At 43.9% G+C, this 23,525-nt stretch overlaps 1 protein-coding gene across 1 annotated transcript in view; it reads right to left on the bottom strand.

Annotated features, from left to right (window-relative positions):
• TFAP2E (transcription factor AP-2 epsilon) overlaps positions 1–23,525 on the bottom strand; it is a 67,366-nt gene that overhangs the window by 5,783 nt on the left and 38,058 nt on the right. The window contains exons 4-6 of the mRNA XM_035118584.2: positions 7,876–8,104; positions 6,552–6,670; positions 4–145 (exon numbers count right to left, since the gene is read on the bottom strand). Of these exons, the coding sequence (XP_034974475.1) occupies positions 4–145; positions 6,552–6,670; positions 7,876–8,104 (490 nt within the window). The remainder of the gene's footprint in view (positions 1–3; positions 146–6,551; positions 6,671–7,875; positions 8,105–23,525) is intronic.

The raw sequence follows: 23,525 nt of genomic DNA, 5'->3' as shown, positions 1-23,525 counted from the left end.
CACTTGGTCGCTAATAGCATGTTCTTCCGGGCATGAAGCTCACCAGGGTCGGAGTGCTGGCGGCAGAGGTACTCTGCTGCAGCCTTAGCTGGAAACTCTGTTTCGCACACATAACCGAAATCTCGGGCGAGGTGAACAGCCTCACCTGCAAAAGGAATATATTCGTGAGCATGTATGGTCTTGTCTGCTACTGAGCATAATCAACTCTGCATGGGGTGGAGCTCATAGGGATGTCAATTTCAGTTTCTCTCAGTTTCTGATTTTTCTAAGCCAAACTCCCAACTTATCACTATCTCATGGTTGATAAAGTCAAAGTTGCTTGACAGTATCTATATTTGTATATTTTACTTGTGATTAGGAGAGTTTTGTATAAAGCAGAGTAACCTTTGGAGAGGCAGGCTCTTAAAGCATGGGTGAAATATGTTAATTTCAGTTTCTCTCGGTTTCTTGTTTTTCCACTCTGAAGCTCAGTTCTCCAAATTTTCACATCACTTGGTTGTTGTTTTAAAGAAAGTCCTCTTGAAAATACACCAGCAGTTTAGTGCGTTTTTATCCTAATATACACGCCTGGATACAGTTTTGCCCATTGTACACATTTTTCGAAAAGCAATTCTTCCCTACATAAATTCATTTTTTATGTTATGTTCACTAAAACATGCATTTTTATGCACACTTAACAAGAAGATGCATTTTTGCACACATTACTTGGATGGAAAACTGCATTGCAAAATCTGGAGAAGCGTGAACTTCGAAGGATGCCTGTGTTTCAGTTCACATCTTGTTTTGGAAAGTGCAGATTAGGTAAGTTTGCCTTAAAATGTGAACCGAATTTAATTTCTGCCCATCCCTATGTGTGGGTCTCTGGTCTTTTCAACAGCATGAATAAGCAGGGCTATCAACCAAGTATAAATCTCCTGCCCTTTGATTGATCTGACTGAACAAAGCAATTGATGTATTACGAAAAGCCTCAATATAGGTGCCAAAATTTAGTAAATAAGGTCACCATTTAGAAAACAAAAACTGCTGCTTATTGTTAGTTATTTTTTAATGTTTTTATGTTTTAAAACAATGTTTTAATGTTTAAAAGCAGATATACTAATAGTATATATATATTGCTGGTTCTTGTGTTGTCAAAACAGCAGTATACTGTATACACACACACAAAGTATAGGTCAAAGTGGTGGCTTTGACCTATAAAGCCTTAAACGGCTCAGGACTGCCTCTCCCCATATGAACCGGCCCAAATCCTGTGCTCGTCATCTGAGGCCCTTTGTGTGCCTCATCAATGAAAAGTCTGGAAGGTGGCAACACAAAAATGGTCCTTTTCTGCAGTGGCTTCCTGTTTTGGGAATGCTCTCCTCAGGAAACTTGCCTGATGCCTTCATTACATATCTTTAAGTTGCCAGGCAAAAACATTTCTCTTTAACCAGGTCTTTGGCTGATTAACATTCTATGTCCTTTTAAATGTGTTTGTGGGAAGGGGGTTATTGGTTTGGTGTGGTTTTTTTCTTGTTCATGTTATGTTTTTGTGTTTCTCATTTTGTATTTTTATGTTGTGAACCGCCCTGTGATCTTCAGATGAAGGGCAGTATACAAATTTAATTAATTAATAATGGCGCGCACACACATGGGAAGCATCAGCACAGGGAGAGAATCATAGAATTGTAGAGTTGGAAGGGACTCAGAGGGTCATCTAGTCCAACCCCCTGCAATGCAGGGATGTCAACTAGATCATACGTAACAGATGGCCATCCAACTTCTGCTTAACAACCTCTGAGGAAGGAGAATCCACCACCTCTCGTGGGAGCCCGGGGTAATTGTTTTCCTTGTTATTATATTATGTACGTTGTGGTGTTATGCTATAGAAACACCCTATGATCCTTAGATGAAGGGCAGTTAATAATAAATAAATAAATGAACGAACGAACGAACTCCAAGGTTTGCAGAAGTACAGAAAATCTACAGGGGCATGACTGTAAGAGGGCCCACTGACAACTGAGTATGCTCACTAAGCATAGGGGAAACCAGGGGGTGTAGAAAAGAAAGGAGTGTCTGGAACCCTGACCACAGCCCCATGCCCACTGCCCCACTGCAGAGGAGCACTTAGGTCCCAGAACTGATACAGATGGTTCCCTATTGTGTCGCTTGGGCACTTCTCTCTGTACAGTGGAGTACATTTTATTTTTTTGAACATTTATAACCCACTTCTAATCCATAAGAATATCAGAGCAGGGTACAAGGCATAAAACTGAATGATGAAACAATGCAAAATTCCTAAAGTATAGGACAGAACTGCCAGGCGTCCTCTTTTGGTTCAAATGTGCACACAGCCATGAGGACTAGAAACTTGAGAAAGTTTTTAAGCAACTTAAAAAAGCTGGTTCTGCTTGGGTATCCAAGAGCAGATTCTGCTTAGAACAGCTAAAGAGCAGCCTGACTTCCCACCACAAGCAGGGTGAAAGCAATGCTCTGGCAACTAGGTTAATGCACTTGGGATGGGTGGCCTAATCCAGCAATCAGCAGGGGAGCGGAGATGAATTAACTCACTCTGTCTAACCAGGGTTTCAGAAGCCGAGCATGATCAATTGCCATCAGCTCTGATTACTTCCGCAGGGATGCCTGAAGATGGATCAATTTCACCGATGAGAGGGCATTTCCATGGAATGATGGAATACCCCAGCCTGAGCGCCATGCCCTAAGGAAGTCTCAGTGCTCATCACAGACAACACAAACAGGGCCATCTCTTTCTCTTACTCCTCTTGCCTTCCATGTGAAAAGCCATCAGATGTGGACCCTCCTACCCAACCCCAGCAAAAAGAAAAACACATTACTCTATGGTTGATCTGGGGTTGCTACACAGCTGGAAAAGGGGGTGGAGTAGATGCCAACCCAAACAGAGGAAATGCATAACCCAAAGAGAGGATTTGCAGAACCTTTGCATATTATTATTATTATTTATTGAATTTGTTAGTTGCTTTGTCTTGCCCAGGGCAACCCAAAGCAACTTATAACCAACCAAACAGACAAAATCTCCACATTAAAACCAAGAGAAAAATGATATAGATTACAAACATACATGCAGGGCTTTTTTAAAGCCAGAACTCAGTTCCAGCACCTCTCAGGTGGGCACCATTGTCATGATAAGAGAACAAGGGAGGTGTTCACAGTGAGTTCCAGCACCTCTTTTTCTAGAAAAATAGCACTGCATATTTATGCACATGCTAATTTGCATGTATAGCTGCAAACAGAGAAATAATGGCTATACTTTAAACAGAGGTTTATCTGTTCCCCAACCCTATCCTGCTGTCTCACAGGTCATCGCCAGGATGTTTTATAGGGGGTTTACAAATTTATTCCTCTTTTAATATAGAAATTCCTAAATTCTGCCTAAGGACCCCCCTAATTCTTAATATGTCGAAAGCTCTTCGTTATTGTTGAGTGGCCCAGCTTTGCTCCCAAACAGCTTTGCTATTATTGTATCTGTAATAATGGTTGGGGAACAGCTTCTTTTTTGGCTGAGGATGAGATTCCTATATGAGGGTGACCTTTGGGGTCTGGTGTGCATGCCAGCAGTAGGAGAGGCCAAAGCCAAGTGGGTGGAATCAGACAAACATACACCTGCTACTCTTATTTAAATCTCACCTCCTCTTCACTTGCCCCCACTTCTTTCTCTCCCTCTTTGGCCTTATCCTCCCCTGTCACAAGTAAGCTTAAAGAAAGGACCCATTTGTGTGAAGGTGGCCTTTTTAGAATGTCAAATTGCCACATAGGGACTGCAATGGAGAGGGTGGCAGCATGTGAGAGGTTTGTGCCTTTCTTCCCCAGCTGCCCCCTTTGAAAACCTATCCTCTGTACATGTCAGACAGGCCTAGGAGAAATGTCTTATATGCATGAATGGGACCTTTTCCTGCTAAGGATGGATGTTGGGTGGGATAGGGGGCAAGGAGGGGAGACCATGGACCAGACCCAAAAGCTCTGTAAGATACAACTGGCCTGTGAGTCCCACGGTCACCCATACATTAGTATTATTTAGAACAGCAATATATCAAAGGAGAAATTGAGATATAGTTAGATTTCTTAAATTTTTATTCTGCTTGTTTTCTCTCATTTAAAACGGGGGGGGGAGGGGTATCCTTGGCTTTCACAGCGAAAATAGGATTTATTTTTAGAGTGTGTCGTGGTGAGAATGAGGCACCCTTAGTGGAACCCACCTCAACTGGAAGGAGAGGAGCCAAAACCAGAAATTCACAAAAAAAAAAATCAAAGGACAGACTCTGCACTTTGTAAGTCGCTTTGGGTAAGTTTTCGTGGGGAGGAAAGTGAGTAACAAATGTGAAGAAGAAGAACAGCCAGGACCCAGGGGCTGTCAAGGCTTGGTTGAAACGTAAACCATTTCTATATGTACGGCTACCCTTGTTCCTTGGTCAAACATGCCATCATCTGTAATTTACTCCGACCCCCTGAACTGCAGCCAGTGACAGCTCCCAGCTGTCTGGGCTGAGTCAAAAATGTGTCTTTCCCTGTCCTCCTTTTCTTCTGATGGTAATCAACCATTCAAAGGAGCCAGGCCCAACTGCCTGGGGAACAACCACTGCCTCACAGACCTGTTCGTTTCATTTGCTGCCAACAAAAGAGATGGGCTATTCCTCCTTGGCAGCTGCCTTTTGGGCCACAATGGATTTCAGAGCAAAGCAAATGCGCCATCCAAAAACTCCTGTCACCGTGTGCGTGTGTGTGTGTGTGTGTGTGTGTGTGTGTGGAGGTTGCTGGGATGACAACCTCTTTCGTTTACCATGAAGGCCAGAGAATAACCCTATCCTGCCTCCTCAGTCCCCTTCAGGTGCCTGATAGTTAATCTTTTGTCCATATTAATCACAAATGGGCTTGGCCTCAGGGCCCATTTCTGTGCAGGGTGATGATGTCAAAGGCTTCTCCCCCACCCTACCTCTACTTATATCTGGTAAGGTGTGTGAAGCAGGGGAGGACACGTATTTGCATTAACACTGACATAAGCTAATGTATAGGTGCAGATTTAGGGGGAAATGTCTTTAACTCAAATAGGAATCCAATACATCTCACTGTAATGAGAAAGACTGTGACCAGGTGATCTCTGTGCCTGTTCAGTTTGCTGTTGAGGCACATCATACACCTAACACACATTTAAAGCACATGGCTTTCCCCAAGGAATCCTGGGAACTGCTGTTTGTTAAGCTTGCTTAGAATTGTAGCTCTGTGAGGTGTAAATTACAGTTCCCAGAATTCATTGGGTGAAGTCATCTGCCTTAAAGGTCCTTTACATGTACGGTGTTGATGTGGCCTTTGTCTTTAAACAGGACTTCGGCCTGACAAGTAGAGAACCGTCCTCTGGTGTCTCTTCTTCTAGAGAACTGCCCTCTGTAAAGAAAAGATGTGTGGCATCCTCCTTGCAGCCAGGATTCTGCCCATGTTTGGAGAGACAGTGGATGTACAGAGTAGCATTTGCCAATAGCATTTGCCAAGCCTTACAGATGTTTTGAACTACAGCTCCCATCAGTCCCAAATCCTAGAATAGACAGCTCTAGGCCTCAACATTATTCCAATGATGTCGCTGGGGTCACACCAGGGCCCAAAAGCCTTCAAAGCTGCTGCAGCCTCCCTGGGATACATCAGGTCCTCCCCCACTGCCTAGCGGCCCATCCCCATCCCAGGAAATCTTCCTAGGGAAAATGATGCTGGGGAGAAGCTGATCTTCACTGGGAGAGAGATGCAGTCAGCTCACAGGCCTCTGGATCTTGGTACCACCCCCTAACTTGGGTGGAGGAGATGTGCAGGAGCCAAGAGGCCTCAAATAAGGTCCTGGGTCTTTTATGACCTTTTCAGGCCCATTTCAGAATCGAGCTACTGTATTTCAGGTGGACTTTGAAACTCGCTTCCAGGCTCAATTCAGACTTCTGACAGGATATCCGAGGGACCACAAGAACAGCTACCAATTGCATATTCATCTTCCAAGGCCTTGCTCGTAAGAGCACAGCTGCACAGACATGTGTGACATGGCTTTTTGAGCTGTGGCACCCAGAATATGGAATTCCCTCTCTAGAGAGACTCACTTGACTCCCTTTTTGCTGGCCTTTGGGCCAGCAAATTTAAATTTTTATTTTGCCAGGTCTTTGACCTCAACTGAGTTTCTCTCCTGCTGTTTGAGGCTTTATCCTCTGTATTTGTTACTTTTGTGCTTTCATTTTTAGAGTTGTCTCCAATGCTATTCTTACTCAGGACAGACCCATTGAGTAGAACTTAGGTAGCTACAGCCAATAATATTTACTGCTGGTTTTTTATTAGATTTTAAATCTTGTTATAAGCCACCTTGGGGGAGTTTTAACGGCTAAGGCACAACATGTGTTTTAAAGAAGCATATAAATGCAGCACCCTGCAAATCCCATAGACAGGGTATCGAAGGCAAATAATATGAAGCCCTCTACGGTAGTTTCTAACAGGAGAGGATATTTTGAGCACTAAACACTCCATGCATCCTCCAAAAAATCCACCGTGCTCCCCAACTGAAGGAACCTTACCTTCCACCAATGATGTTAGCAAGGTAACATTAGCTGCTTTACGCCTCCCAGCAGGTAGATTTAATCCTATCTTCTCCAACCTTTCCCTTAAACACCTTCCACCATTTTTAGATTTTGCCCTAGAAGAGGAAAGCAGAGAGATAAGACAACTTGAGTGGATGGGAAATAAAAATAGTGGTGTGGGCATATGGGGAGAAACCATTTATTATTATTAATTAATGTTCGACAACCACAATTCAGAAGTCTATTTTGAGAGCCAAAGACACTTAAAGGCCACACCATACATTTAAAGCACATGGCCTCTCCCAAAGAATTCTGGGAACTGTAGTTTTTAAGGGTGCTGGGAACTGTAGTTCTGTGAGAAATAAAATGGCAGCTCCCATGATTCTTTGGGGGAAGCCATGGCTTTAAACATGCCTTAAATGTACAGCGTGGATGTAAGTTCTGCAGCTGTTCTCACATGCCGAAACCACCACTCACCCTATCCCTACCTCCCCCGGCTTGTTGCCCTCCAGATGTTTTGGGTTGCAACTCTTGCCCTGAGAGGGGAGGGGAGAATAAGCAATTCCTTGAATTGCCACCATCCACCTCCCACAGTGGTCCTTCCCTCCTCCAACTGCCACCACAGGGGAGCCTGAAGACCCTCTTGCCCTGAGGGGAGTGAGAAGAAGCAAGCCGTAGTAGCCTTTTAAAGCCAACATTTCCATTGTAACTTTAAAAAAGAAATAAAAGTAATGCTGATCCTTGTACTAATAATTATGTAAACCACTGTTATAAGTCTTGTGGAGATGCTGTGGAGGGGATGTTCAGATCCTGAGGACTGGGAAGAGATCAGGCCGTTGGAGCTTAGATGACACCTAGCAGGATTGGAGCCCCAATAAATGTCTGAGCCAGAGGAGGGGGGCCATGATCAAGGGAGTCAGGAGCTGGATCCTGTGAAGAGTCCAAGCCCCACTTGGGACTGACAGTGAGATGGGTTGTTGTTTTCCTTCTTATTTTGTTAAAATATTTCTCCCCAGGCTTTCCTCACATAGTTCAAGGGGCAGAGACTTACGAAAAGTATTCAAATGCCATCAGAGAGCTGGTTTTCCCACTAACAGCATTGGGAAGCTTATGGGATATAGATCTTTCTTAAACTGCCCATAAAAAGGTGATCTGAAAAAAATCCATACTGGTAGGTTGCGACATACTGATATTACAGGCAGCAAGATATGGGTGGGGTCTGCTATGGCAATCAACAATAAACAAAAATGAATGGAGTTACAGAATGAGTGAACTCGTTCCAGATCCATAATGAACTGGATCAGTTTTCTTGGTTTCTCACCTCCGGAGGACTCCGCCAAGAAGAGAAGCGTTGAGGCATTCAGGGGGCGAGAGCCGCCTCTGGACCTCACCAACCGTCACTTTGTACTTTGAGGTGGAGCTGAGGAGAGACAGGCGGCCAGGCACAGAGCAGAAGACTTCATTGGGGTTTGTCACCCCTCCAATCAGGGTGTCTTTGTTCATAGAAAGGGCGGAGATGGTGGTGCCATTGGCTTTCGAAGGGATGGGCACTAGAAGGAAGGAAGAAAAGCACACTCATGAGAGAGTGAAGAGGCGTGAAACCACAAAACAATATTGTATCTCAAGAGTAGGGATGAAAGTATCTGTGAATTTCTGTTTTCTGCAGTTTCCCAATCTTCAAATCGTTTCTCCAAATTTATGAAGCATTTTTATTTAAAAAAGAAAAGAAAAATCCATTTTGATTAATGTACAGTGGTGCCTCACTTAACGAATGCCCTCTTAACTAAATTTCTGCTTAACGAAAGGTTTTTTCTAGCGGAGGTTGCCTTGCTAGACGAATCCGTTTTACGAAAAATTCATCTAGCGAATCGCAGTTTCCCATAGGAATGCATTGAAATTCAATTAATGTGTTCCTATGGGGGGGAATTGAAATTTTTTTTCAATGCATTCCTATGGGATTCACTAGACGAAATTTTCGTTATAAGAAAAGACCCGTGGAACGAATTAAATTCGTCTAGCGAGGCACCACTGTACACATTTTTGAAAACAGTTTCCCCCCCAAATGGATTCTATATGTTATTTTTCAATAAATAAATAAAAAAGAAAAAAAATATTACTTATGCCCCGCCCACTCTGGGTAGCTTCCAACAAAATATTAAAATACAATAAAACATCAGACATTAAAAACTTCCCTAAACAGGGCTGCCTTCAGATGTCTTCTAAAAGTCAGATAGTTGTTTATTTCCTTGACATCTGATGGGAGGGTGTTCCACATGGAGGGCTTTTATTCACTTTCTGCCTAACCAGGCAGAGGGCCTTCTCGGTAGTGGCACCCGCCCTGTGGAACACCCTCCCATCAGATGTCAAGGAAATAAACAACTATCTCATGTATATATATATATATGTGACCAGTTCCAGAGGAGCAGCCATCAGGGCCAGTATTAACACCCGGGCATCAAGTCTTCCATTTTAATTATCCACAATGCACTGGAGCCACACTAAGCTGAGGGCATTGTGGGAAGGGGAAATGGTGGGCAACTCACAGCTGCTCATCACATATCACAATGCTGTTGTTTGCTGCTGCTAGCAGCAGTTAAGCCCACCCAGGGGAATTGTGGGAAGGACATTTTGCCAGGTTGGGAGGGATGCTAAAACCCGGAGTCAACCCTGGTTTGTGCTGAAGCAAAAACAAGAAGTCACAAAGACTAACAAATTTATTGCGAAGGAAACTTTTGTGAGCTAGAGTCTACTTGGTCAGATGCATCATGAAGCCTTGTTTTTGGTTAGCAGATGGGCATAAAGAATTCTAAACCATGGGACCAAAACATCATGAAATGCAAAGGTATATCTGCCAACTGAGAATGAGACTTCATGCATCTGACACAGTGGGCTCTAGTCCAAAGAAAAGGTTCTGCCAGAAAAATGGTTAGTCTTTAAGATGCCACAAGAAATCTGGCTCTTACAGATGTGGTGACGCTGAAAAATAATCAAGGAGTGTTGGGGGAAGGTGTTTACGATTATCAAAACAAGACATAACATTGACTGAACTTCTAATTAAGCCTACCGAGAGGTGATGGTGGGGGAAGGGGGACTTAAGAGAGGTTTTATAGGGAAACGTGAGGAGAAACTGTTGGTGGATAAATAGCCTCTAGCGTAGCATCATTTCTAATAGCGAACTCAGGTGGTGCATTCCAGCCAATGGGACTGGAGACAACACTTGGCTATTCACAAACATGAGGGAGGTATATCCAAAAGTTTACTCAAGTACTTGTTTATTAATTTAAAACACACACACACACACAACCACCATCCAAACACAGACACACAAACAGCCTGATGATGACTGAGCTTGATCAGTAACCACATAATGCTGCACATTCATTAGAAACAGAAAACGGGTAGAATGACGAGCTTGCACTGAATGGCTGAACGCAGTAGAGGTTGATCCATTAGGATGAATGGGGCACTGCCCCACCGTCACTCTGTCCTTAGCCAACCCCCCTATGCCTGCCTTCTTTCTTACGATCCCTTAGCAGGTGGACCTGCCTGTCTTTGGCTTCGCCTCCTCTCCTGTTGGGTCTTCTTCCCTCCCAGTTCCACTGGGCACCAGTCACCAATGTTTGGATGTGACAAGGGACTGCAACATTTTATTGTGGTATGACACACTAATATGCAAAATCACAATGCCTAAACAATTGCGGATGGGCAGAATCAGAATTGCTACTATACAATTCAAAACACAGCAACCACGTCCGTATCACAATCAAACAGGCACTGAAAGTCATGAGTTTTTGCCATCGGTTAGTTAAAGACTTTGAGATTTTTCTGCAGGCTTTCCTGGAGAGAGAAGTCTATTCACTAACAGTATTTGTTGATACTGTTTTATGAGAACTGTATTTTATGCATTTTGTTGTACTGTATTTTCTTTTAATTTTGTACCTGGCTATGGCATTGTTAAATGCTTACGGTAGCAGTCTATAAATGTAAATTAATACTAGAATAGAACCAAGTTGAATTACATGATACAAACAAAAGTATTCCCAAGTATTCTAACAGCAGCAGGAGCAGGTGGGTTTCATCACTTTCCTGTGCATTCAAAGAGCACGTGAAGGGGGTTATTATGATGTTTTGTGCAGCACCCATTTGGCCAGTATGTGGAGGGCTTCAACATGCTTATATCAGTACTCTTCTTTTTATCTTATTTTATTATTACGCTTACACCCCCACTTCCCTCCAAAACACATAATTTTTAGTACTAACAACAATTACATAGCTCTTTTCATTTTAGCTTTACCATCTTATCTCACATTCATCCTAACAAGAACCTTATAAGGTAGGTTGGTTTAATTCCCAATTTACAAATGGGGAAAGGGAGAATGAAATGAAAATCCAGCCCTCCCAGGTGGGCCAAACACTGGATCGCTTTTCTTCAACCACCGTTTTAACTTTCTCACACTTCTGTCTTTGACCCTTGTGGTTTTCACTTTTGAGAAACTCCTAAAATCACAAGACTTGCAATTAAATCGAAAGATTTGGCAGCTGAATGTTGCATGTGTAGTGACACCAGCTCATTTCTTTCTCCCCTTTTGTGTTTTGTTTTGGGTTTTTTAAGCCTTTTCAGGCACTACCCAGAAAAGTTAGTTAAAGCCAGAATGGAAAATTGATGCCAGGATCTGTTTGGAAATCAGGCCTAATTTCAGTGCAGGTTTCCAAAAGCATCCTTGCTAGCTGTAAACGTAGCTGCCAGTGGCACACCAACCGGGTCAGGCCTGACCTGGCAGCGGAGGAGGGCTGCTCTCTGCCTGGGTTCAGATGTGACCCAGGGTGGCAGAGCTGCACCAGGGACAGAGCCTGCTGTGGGGGTGCCTGTTTGCACCCTCTCTGAAAGTTGCGGCCACAGCCATAGCCCTCACAGCACCCCAAACGCTATGCCTCTGGTAGCTGCTCCTGATCATCGAAGTCTTGGCATTCATTCCAGTTTGTTAAGCTCCAGAACATTGCCAAGCTTAATGGGCAGATCAACCACAATCACCACATTTAATAAGGGAAATGCAAATGCTCAAATTGGAAAGAGTAGCCTCAAAACTCAACTGGAAAAGGCAAAGCAGCGGGAACCCATTAAGGGGGCCATGACAATCGGTACATTGTGAACCAGCAGCTCCCCAACTTGTTAGCAGAACTATAAAAAGCCAGCACATGTTACATAAAAACGGGCAAATGCTTTCAGGGCAAAGAGATGAATGCAAGTCAGCTGAGGGGCAGGCAGAAGTGATGTAACTGGTGATGTCGTCCCACTTCATTCATTTTTTTGTGCATTGTTGAGCCGACCCCATTTTGCAGCTTCTTCACTCTTGGTATTTTGATGCTGTTTCTTAAGATTTCATGATTGTTTTCAAAAACTTTGCTATGTGGCATGGATTCCAGCCACATAACCAATAACAGGTTTTGGTTCATGTAATTTTTCCACAGACCTGTAATAGATGTGTATGTGGAAAGGAGATTGTGGTACTTGTGTAAAGTGAAGCTAATGTTAGCAGGGTTTGTTATTGCAAAAAAGTTTATCAATATATTTTTTAAATACAGTCCAGGCCATTGTAATCCCGCCAACAGTCACAGAATTGTGCTCAATGTGCACTCACTTCGATGAGGGCACAACATAGCTAATTATGTGGTACTTCGTACTAAATTTTTTAAAATGCAAACTTTGTTCAGATCCCTAAGTACGGAGCTCTTACTCAGCTTGAGATCTCACCAAAGGGTAGAGCTGGCAGAGTGGTTCAAAAGCAGCTGGTGGCCACAGGTCACACTTCCAGATTCAAGGACTATGAGGCATACTTTTCTACTTCATCTGGCCAATGGGTGCAGAAGAGGGGGAAGGGGCCCATAGCTATGCCCAAAGAATTGGTGCAGTGTAGCGAGCATGAAACTTGGAAAATGCAATATGCCAAAGGGTTATGAACCTCTAGAAGCCCATTGGGAAATTACATTTCCCAGGTCTACTTTCCAAAGGAGAGAGCAAATGAAGTCCCCTTCCTTCTTTCCTCTCTCACACTTACTTTCTATGGAGTAGCAGAAGGTAACTGGGTGGGAAGGGAGGGAGGTTTGGGGGGCTGGCTGCTTACCGGCTGGAAAGGCAGTATGAATCACACCAAATCAGGGGTGTAGCAAGGGGGTGTAGGGGGTGGGTTGCCCCGGGTTCCACCCTGGAGGGGGGTGACACTCGCCCACTCCCCGCGAGCAAGCCGCCGCCTGGTAAAAAGCCTTGCTCGGCGGCTGGCTGCTCACTTACTTTCTCGGTTGGCACGCGCTTTGCTTCTCCCTGCTCGGGCGGAGACAAGGGGTGGGCCAGAGAGGGGCGGCAGCGGCAGCTACTGACGCCCCTCCCTGGCCCGCCTCTCACCTCCGCCCGAGCTGGAAGAAGAAAAGCGCATGCCGAGCAGGTGAGCGAGCAAGCTGCGGAGTGAGGCTTTTTACCAGGCGGCAGGGCAACGGCGCCTCCCAAGCCGCCCGGTAACAAACCTCGCTCCGCGGATTGCTTGCGGATTGCCAGCAGCGGCACATGGGGAAATACTGCACTTGCGAGCGGAGGATCCCGGTCCCATCCCTGTGCGGCGCTGGGGCGGTTTGCCGCTGCCATTGCATAGCGTGCATGTGGGGTGCCGCTGTGTATGACACATGCATGCTGCATGGCAACGTCCCGCCCCCAGGTGCACACCCCTGGTGCCGCTCCAGGTGCCAGAGCGACTTCCTCTGCCCCTGAACCAGATTGCATGGATCAGAGGAGCAATGGGGTTTGAATTGATTCAGATTAGCTCTGGTTAAGCACCCAAACTGTTTTCTGATGCTAATGATAACTTAATCCAAGATAATCTGATTCGAGCCACCAAATTGTTATAACAGGTACGGTATGTGAGCCCATCCAGAAATCACATCCACAGATACCGGTAGTTGAGCTGGAAAGGTCAGGCATCGCTATGAAGAAGAGTCCAGGGTTGCTGTTATGACTCATTCACTACTACTAATGTAATCAATCTTAATAAAAAAGAAATGGAAAATGGCATTGTGCAGGCGGGGTCCTCCCTGAATTCTTAATTCATAAATCACTATTCATTAGGTGCTCATGAATTCACAATTGACTACTTTGGTAGCTGCAAATGGGCAATTCTGGTTAGTCACGAACTCATCAGTTGCTAGTTGCTATCTATGAACATCTGAGTTGTGTAAGTTGTTTTTGTCATGGGTGATTGGATGCCTGCACATCACGTGTTGCCAGAGAGCATTGGGAACTTCTTTTGTTTCTGCCTTAAGTTGTCTAAGCAAATTAAACGAAGTCCAGGGTCAGGAATCACCCTCCTTTTCTATATCAAAAGAAAGAAGATGCTAAGTTGGATGGGCCCTCTTTCATAATGACATAGAAATGAGATGCAAAAAATGAATGGGCATATAGGGTCTCAAAGAACTGAAACGGAAAATATTCCTAATGCAAAGAAGCAAGCTGGTGCAAAAGATTCCTGCATTGCAGGAGGTTGGACTTGGTGAGCCTTGTGGTTCCTTCCAACTCTATGCTGGGGACTGAACCTGAGACCATCTGCATGCAAATCACTGGTGCACTACCACTGAGCTGTCATCCTTCCCTGACTTTTTACTGGAAAAGGGAAGAGACTAAAATCTTACTAATGCTCAGTAGATTAGGTTGCCATTCTAAGGTTGGACTGAACTGAAACAGCTTTTTAAATGGTTGCATATGCCTCTGGGATAGCAACTGTTAGCAATGGATAAACTTGAATGTCCACAATTAATTAATATCCCACCCTTCGTTAAAAATCACAGAACGCAAAACAAAATATACAACAAGACTGACAACATGCAATATACTGAAATACATTTAAAACAAAAGAGACCATAATAGCAAAACCATTGAGAGATGACTTCTTTATATTGAACTATTGAAACTTCAAGGGGACCATGGCTGTCTCTTTCATTAAGTAACATCAAAAGTAAGTTTTAGACTCTGCTTAGTCAGAGAGCATTTGGGAACAATATCTGATAACCAATCATCCCTGTGTCCTGTTTGGCTCTGCAGTGCTGTTTATTCCTGTACAGTACTTCTTATGACGATTTTGCCTTGTCATGATTTTAATTATATCATTTTGTGCTTCTGTTAAGCCACTTTGTAGATGGTAACAAATGGAATGGTAGAGTATGTATGTATGTATGTATGTATGTATGTATGTATGTATGTATGTATAAATAAATAAATAAATAAATAAATAATATTTATTATAATATACTATTATCATATAAATAGATAATGGAGGGACTACTGAATACAGGAGTAATTTGCCTAAGGCCACCTAGTAAACTTATGACAGACATAATATTTCCTTATTTGTTACTCATTCTCTTAGCCCTTACGAAACAAAATAAAAAAATTGCTTCCAGTAGCACCTTAGAGACCAACTAAGTTTGTCATTGGTATGAGCTTTCGTGTGCATGCACACTTCTTCAATCTTAGCCCTTACGTTAGCCCAAAGATGACTGCTACCACAGGTACGTGGGATCAGGGACGTCTTACCCATAGAGGCTAGTGGCGCAGGGCGCCAGGTTCTGGAGGGCGCCAGAGAAGAGGCGCCTCCCGGCACCAGCTCGCTGCCCTTGCCTGCCTCCACCATGCCGCGCCGAAGCAGCGCTGCACCTGGAGCCTCCGCCTGCCGTGGCCAACACGGCATGAAGCGGCCAGCTGAGCCGGGAGCCGCCGCGTCCAGCCTCCACCTCTTCCCCGCCAAAGGAGCTGCCCTCCAGCCGCTGCCCACCTCCTCCAGTCCTGCAAAGCTGGGCGCATTGCCAGCAGTGCCGTCCTCCCTAAAAAAGGTCTGCAACTTTGGGAAACGGCGGGGGGCGCCGGAGGGATCTTTGCACCACAGCATTGGATATGCTGAAGATGGGCCTGCGTGGGGTGGCCATCTTTTTCTGCTTGCAGAGTCCCCCCAAAAGACACAGCAAGTTAACATGTTCAGTCACTTCCCGGAAGCAGTTTTGAAAGGGTAGCATTTGGGGAACCATCACAGAACAACTAATAAAGCCGAATGATGCATGGATGGTCCACTTTAAATCCACCACTAATGGCACTTTTATCGCGTCAATGACATGTTGCAGAACACACCCACCAAAAAACCACCAGTTTGGAGGACCCCAAGGTCCCAGGCAGTTGTGGTGGGAGCCAAAGGGAGTTGCTGTTTTTTTTTACTATTTTAAATGCAGGAAAGAGAGGCTTGAGAAAGGCAGTCTAGAGCAGGGGGAGATAACCTAAGGCCCGTGGGCCAGATGCGGCCCAATCGCCTTCTAAATCCAGCCCACGGATGGGCTGGGAATCAACGTGTTTTCACATGAGTAGAACGTGTGCTTTTATTTAAAATGCATCTCTGGGTTATTTGTGGGGCATAGGAATTTGTCCCACCCCCCAAATATAGTCCAGCCCCCCCACATGGTCTGAGGGACGGTGGACTGGCCCACGGCTGGAAAAGGTTGCTGACCCCTGGTCTAGAGTGTTCGGAGGTTGTGGGACTTCAGAATCTGCACTGATTCAGTCCTGACACTAGGAAGCACTGCCTGCATTGGCTTGCATTTTCCTATACTTAGTGTTATTAAAAATGAACTTTACTAATCTAATCTAATCTAATCTAATCTAAACAAGTTTCATGCCCTTACCCAGCTTACTTAACATGCATATGATACAGGTCATCCCTGTGTCCTAGCCTTTTCCTGCATGAGCTAAAGCAGTCCAGAGCATCAAACACATTTCACTCAGTGGACTTCTGAAGCTGTTTATTCCTGAATCAGACCACTGGTCCATCTGGTATAGACCAAGGTCTGAAGGAGGGGTCTTTTGCAGTACAGCTAGCTGGAAAGGTGGGCAATTAACATGGAGCCTCTGACATGCAAAGCTATGCTTCCTTCTCTGTCACTGGGGCCCCAGGCTGCAATGGCCATAGTGGTGGCTTCATTTGAAGGATACAATAGGGAGCTGATCTGCCTCTCTGGTTTTACAGTTGTCAGCTTTAAACTCCACCGCATCAGTTCTTTATATAATAAAGATAGGGAAACTTTGGCTTTCCAGATCCTTGACCCTAACCATTGGTGATGCTGCCTAGACTTGATGGGAGTCCAAAAACATCTGGAGGGGCATAGTCTTCCCACCACTGTTATTTATTTTATTTATTACCAGCAGCCTCATACTTGGCATTGCTTGGGAAGTCCAAGGAACCCCCAAATCGCTGCAGTTTCAAAACTGGTTTCAAAAGGTTCAGTCCACCAGCTTGATTCAAAATGGCATCCAATTGTATACAGACAGAGACAAAAAAAAACCTGCTCCTTGATGTCACAAACCAACATGCTATACTGTAGTTGTTTATGCTATCTTAAGAGGTGAACAGACAGCTTTCTGAAACAGAGTATATTTAACTTGATCCAATTGTACCCTAATCCTGTATTTATGGAATGGGCTTTTATGTCACATGAAAGCTCAAATACAACGCAGAAATTAACAGTTAGGCAAATGTCACAGAAAAAGAATAAACTGCTGTGTGAATGCAGTCTTGGTCTGTCTTCCTCTTTCCCAAATCCCAATCTTTCTCCAACTTAATTTTTAAGACCAATTGAAAATAATGATTAAATAATGGTGGCGAGTGGGATTGCTAATGGTGCAATACTTCTGATGTCAGGACCTACCCTATTTGTGGGGCCTTGACTCTCCAGCCATAGGAGAGTCAATAAGATGGGACTGCAGGGTCTTTCCATCAGCTCTGCTAAAAGACCAGCAATTTTTGGCTCCATCTCTCCTTGAAATATTTCCATTCCTGCTGACCATGATAAGAAAATGCATAACTAAGAAATAGTGTCTGGGGTTTTCTTTTTTCCTCCTCCCTCCCTATTACTTTTCCTTTTGTATTGTGACTTTTATATTGTAAGCCTGAGGGCAGGGACTGTCTTCCCATTGCTATTTGCAAGCTGCTCTGGGGGATACAAATTTGTTTGTTTATTCAGCAATTTTTTTAAGCTACTTGGTTGTAAAAACAACAACACCTCTAAGCAGAGATACAAGAAATATTAACAATAAACAACAACAGTAGTTTAGCTCAACAGTTTTCTGTATTGAAAATTCCATCAGTTAACCCCAATTCTCTGCAAAATTACTGGTTTTGGACTGAATTTTCTTTCAAAAAAACAAAAACAAAAGAACCTAACCAACTAAACAAGCATACATACATACATACATACATACATACATACATACATACATACATACATACATACCGGTACAAGAGCCTTACACTCTTCAGTTTCAATTGTAGAAAACTTCAGTTTCTTGGAATGTCAGTACAATCCCCATAAACCCCTTTTTAAAAGTAAATATATATTATTTCTTTTCTGTCTGCCTTCCTTACCAGTACATAACTGACAGAATTTTGCCACTATGACATCATTCCTTCACTTGCATGACTGTTCTTGGTGCTAGACATCTTTGTTCACATCCAATTTGCAAATAAGCCCTTGTTTCTTTTAACAAAGACGTCCTAAGGGGACTAGTGACATGTCACATGCCAAAACGTCAGAGAGCCTCAGTGCCATTTTACAAAATGAGAAAGTGCTTTGGGAGAGGAGAATGTGGAACACAGAGATTCTGCATGGATGGCAGCAAGTCACCTTTCCTCTGCCCACACCACTTCTCCACTCCAAATCTCCCTCTGGAGCGGCTGTGGCTGTAGCTCAGTGGTAGAGCATCTGCTTTACCACCCAGAAGGTCCCAGGTTCAATCCCTGACGTCTCCAGAACCCCTGCCTGAAACCCAGAGAGCCACAGCCAGTAATTGTAGACAATACTAGGTGAACCAATAGCCTGACTCAATCTAAGGCACATTCCTATGTTCCTGTATAATAGTCCCTTGGTGGGCAACATGGAGTAGGCCAGTGGGTGAGTGTCTCTTTCACTAAGTCGGGGTGGCTGGAGCTTGGAACTGGGATAAGAACTGCTAACTCAGCTGATCAGACTGGGTACTAACATAGGCTCTGGAGGGTCTAACCCTGCCTGGCTGTCAGCCATACATTCTCCCCTCCTTCCCATCTAGCATCATGTGTCACCAGCCAGATACTTTTACCAGCTATGGCTGGTATGCCGATTACATTCTTGGGCAGTGACAGTCTGGCTGCAATGATTCATGCATCGGTAACCTCAAGGCTCCATAGTTTCAACATGCTCTCTGTGGGGCTAACTCTGGACCTGGTCCCGCTCCTCTGAGGGGGAGCTCAGTTTTAAGGGCCAGGCAGGGCCAGCACCAGCAGTGGTTCCAAGTTTGAGATGGTCATTGGCAAAATGGGGGCTATCTGGTGGGCCCCCTCCTTCCTTGGGTGGGTCCCGCTGGGTTTATCTGAGCAAAGAACCACAATGCTCCAGGCAATGTCAGGCAGTTGGGCCTAACTGTGGTTTTTTATTTCCCACAATGCTTCAGGTGGGCATTGTGTAGGGGCATTGTGGGAAATTAAAAATGCTGTTAGATCCAGCTGCTTGGCACCACTCAGAGCTCTTAAGTTGGAACAAAATATGTAAAAATTATGTAAAAATTCCTGGCCCTGCCAGGAAGTTGGCACTCTGGCAGCTGGCCAAAGCTGCCAGGGGCCGATTCTGGCCATAAGTGACAGGAAAGTTATAAGTATTACCTCTCTCACACACAGCCTGGTGCTGCTTCTCAGTTCAAAATTTCCTTCTCCCGAAAGAGTTTCTCATTTAAAACCAAAACCCACAGAGTGACTTTCTTTCATGCCATATTTATGTATAGTTAGCCCCTCAGTTGCTAATATTCTGCCCTTAAAGAAAACGCCCCCTGCACAAAGCCACTCCATAGACAACTGAGGCAAAAGGGCAGGTTGGGGGACTAGCCAGAACTATTACAGAAGTGTTGTAGGAAGGTGCCAAGGGTTTCCCCGCAGGCATATACTCCTCTCAATAACTCCAGTAGCTTCTTTTTTTCAATCCAAAGGTGCTTCAAAGTTCAAATTGTGATCCAGGTTAGAAGGTATTTATGGCAGCACCCGCAGAGGAGGTCAGAACCCTCAGCTATATTTCAAAGGTGTCCTCTGTCATTAGCTTTGTTCCCTGAGGGGATTTCTCAGGTATTCTGTCTTATCTTGAATGTGCAACCTGAGCAAGGCCTTTGTGTCAAAGAGATCTCTCAGGTACCACAAGCCTTTGAAATGGAAGGGGCTGCTTAGATTCTTCCAGAATCTTTAAAATCACCCCAGATTCTGCTCTGTCATTCAGGTGCACGGAGGAGGGAAAACAAAATATAAGACAAATGTCACCAGGTGAAGGAGGAAGTGTGTGACGCAGCTTGCTTCATGACACGTTACAAAATTCCTCCATAACAATTGCTCCTGAGTAACGAATTAAGTTGTAGCACGCATTCAGGTAATGAAAAGCGGTGACTCCACAGGTGTGCAAATTGTGAGTGTACAAAATGCAGAGAAACTGCAGTTGGTGCAGCCTGGACTGTTTTCAAAATTCTGTTCCTAAATATCGTGGCTGGCCCAAGGCATTTTGCTGCCTGAGAAGGGCAAGATGAGACACCCCCATCCCCCACCTTCAGATTCCATGTATAGAGGATGACTGGACCAGCCATTGAATCTTATTTCAATACGGGTGACTGGGGATTTGCAAATCTGTCACTTTTGGTTCCTCTCAGCTTCTCATTTTTCCATCTTAAGTACAGTCCTCCACATTAATTTTCAGATTTATTCATTTTACTTCATGAACATTCACCAGCATTTTAGTGGGATTTTTGCCTAGTGTGTTATTTTCACTAATACATGCATATGCACCGTATCCTAGTATGTCCATTTTTGTATGCCTTGCCTGGCTAGAGAACTGTACTGCAAAATCTGAAGAAGTGTGAATTTCAAAGGATTGTCTGTGTTTCACTTCACATAATGTTTTGTAAAGTGCAAATTACAGAGGCTCCATCCATGTTGGTGAAAGGACAGTGTTTGCCACTACACTTGGTATTGTTTTATGTTAAACCACTTGTTGATTAAGGTAAAGGGACCCCTGACCATTAGGTCCAGTCGTGACCGACTCTGGGGTTGCGCGCTCATCTCGCATTATTGGCCGAGGGAGCCGGCGTACAGCTTCCAGGTCATGTGGCCAGCATGACAAAGCCGCTTCTGGCAAACCAGAGCAGCACATGGAAACGCCGTTTACCTTCCCGCTGTAGCGGTTCCTATTTATCTACTTGCATTTTGACGTGCTTTCGAACTGCTAGGTTGGCAGGAGCTGGGACCAAGCAACGGGAGCTCACCCCGTCACAGGGATTCAAACCGCCGACCTTCTGATCAGCAAGCCCTAGGCTCAGTGGTTTAACCACAGCGCCACCTGGGTCCCTACTTGGTATTGTTTTATGCTAAACCACTTGTTGATTAAGTGGTATATAAATATTGACAAATAAAAATAAAAAAATAAAAAATCCTGCTAGCTCAGGCAGTTCAGGTCAGGCCATGTGACAAACATAAAGCTCCATCCGACATTTCACTGCTGCTTCCTGCCCCACAACATCTGCCACCTGAGGCAGCTGCCTCATTCTGCCTACTAGCAGGACCAGCCCAGGAAATACTGTATATATTATAGGCAGGTAGATTTAGCATCCTCACCAGAACAAACATCCTCAGAGCAGCTTCCCAAATCAACAACAAGAGAGTTAAAACGATTAATAAATTAGGATTGCAATCCTATACACATTTGCCTGGTAGTCCCATTGAAATCAGTGGGACTTACTTTTAAGTAGACAGGTATAGGAGTTTGGTTCTTTTATTTGACACCAGGAATAATCACAGCTGGTCTGATCACAAGGTTATCAGATGAAGAAGACTTGGGTAAAAGATCAGGGGGAATTTTCCTTTGCAGAGGGGAGAACCTTGTCAAACAAGTTTTGCTACAATGTTTAGGGCTAACTGATTACTCTGTTTGGGGTTGAGGAGGAATTTCCCCTGAGGTCAAGCTGTCCATTTATTTACTGAACTACCGTATGTTTCCATCTTGTCTTTCTCCAATGACCTGAGCTCAAGATGGCCAGCAAGTGTGCTATGAAGCTGCTTTTTCCTGCCTCTGTAGCACATTTCCCCCGCTGGAGTGTTTAATCTATCTTCTTTTTACTATATAAAAATTCAGGTAAATACAATATATAAAAATCATTTCCTGCTGGATTCTCATGAAAGGGTTACCCTTTTAGCTGTTGCAGGATTCGCCTTTGCAGCACTTTAAAATTCTCAGTCATGAGATAAAAAAAATAAAAAAAATTCCTTCCAGTAGCACCTTAGAGACCAACTAAGTTTGTCATTGGTATGAGCTTTCGTGTGCATGCGCACTGCACACTTCTTCAGATAAAGTTAGACTATATTGCTATTGTGAATATTTCCTTCTGTTGCAATTATTACTACTTTTGTTCTTTGTTGTGACGTGTGGCTGAAACAAAAAAGATAAATTGACTGACTGACAATTTGGTTGTAATGTTTTTGTAACTCTTTGCTGACTGGGGCTGACAGGAGTTGTCATCCAAACTATCTGGAGGGCACCAGGTTGGGGAAGGTTGACATAGACCTTAGCTGCTGAAGTGATGCACTGGGATCTTTTGAAGGGCCCAGCTGCCACACAAGACCCCTCCTCCCTTCCCTTGTGCCAATTGTAATGCAAGGGAAAATACAGCTTTTTCTTCCAATTCCCCCTATTATACAGTGGTACCTTGGTTTACGAACTTAATCCATTCTGGAAGTCTGTTCTTAAACCAAAGCGTTCTTAAACCAAGGCGTGCTTTCCCTTGGCAGCGGGGGACTCAATTTACAAATGGAACACACTCATCAGGAAGCAGAACATGTTCTTATTCCAAGGCAAAGTTCACAAACCAAAACACCTACATCCGGGTGTGCAGCATTCTTAATCCAAGTTGTTCATAAACTAAGCTGTTCTTAAACCAAGGTACCACTGTACATTGATTTTTTCTAAAAGTTGCATTCATAAACAGAACCAAATGAAAACAAACCCAAATATATACCCAGAAGATGAGCATAAACTACCCAGACCATAACATTGTATGTATAAAGGAAACGTCAACCCCCCTCCCACAACTGCTAACCCCCACTAATCCCATTTCCCAAATGTGTAATATCGAACACAAGTTATAAGAGCTACTTTACAATTCTTTCCACATTATTCACCTCCCCTGCCTCTCTTTGTCGTTCCGTTTTGTGAGTATGTGTAGAAAGCATGCCTATAGACATTTTTCTTAATTAAGTAGTTATTTAAGTAAAATGTTTTTGCTGTTGCTTATTCGTTTATTTAATTATTAATCATTTAAACATTTATTTACTGTCTTACTTAATTATTCCCTTTACAAACATACATATCTTTTTGTTTCATTTTTAGATCAGGGCTAAATGTGTGTTTTCATTTTGTATAACATTTTTTTTTATAAAAACCTACAACCGCAAAGAAAAGGAATATCTATTTCCCATGATCCTCCCTCACTATACACTCCTGAGGTGACAGGAAAGTGCTACGCAGCCTCAAGGGTGGCTGCCCCATAGCTCTTTTGGAGCCAGTCAGGGCACTTCCAGCCAACCTGTGAACTGAGCATTCACCCCGACTATGGGGAGATGATATGACTGCATCAAAGCAATGTATGCACAGACCATACATTTAAAGCACATTTACAGTGTGCGGCTTCCCCCAAACAATCATGGAAACTGTAGTTGACTCCTCACAAAGCTACAGTTACCAGTCATCATAACAAATGGCACTTCACAAGATTCCTGTTACTTCCCTTCTTGCTAGAAGTATGATCTTGAGGGAAAGTGGGCTTGCTACGCAAGACCTCCCAATCAACTATAACAGCAGCATCCGAATTTGCCAGTATGTGGTAGAATGAATCCC

The sequence above is a fragment of the Zootoca vivipara genome, chromosome 6 (genome assembly GCF_963506605.1).
Source record: "Zootoca vivipara chromosome 6, rZooViv1.1, whole genome shotgun sequence".
Lineage (NCBI taxonomy): Eukaryota > Metazoa > Chordata > Lepidosauria > Squamata > Lacertidae > Zootoca > Zootoca vivipara.
Note: the sequence above shows the minus strand (reverse complement) of the source record. Positions and strands in the feature narration are given on the sequence as shown.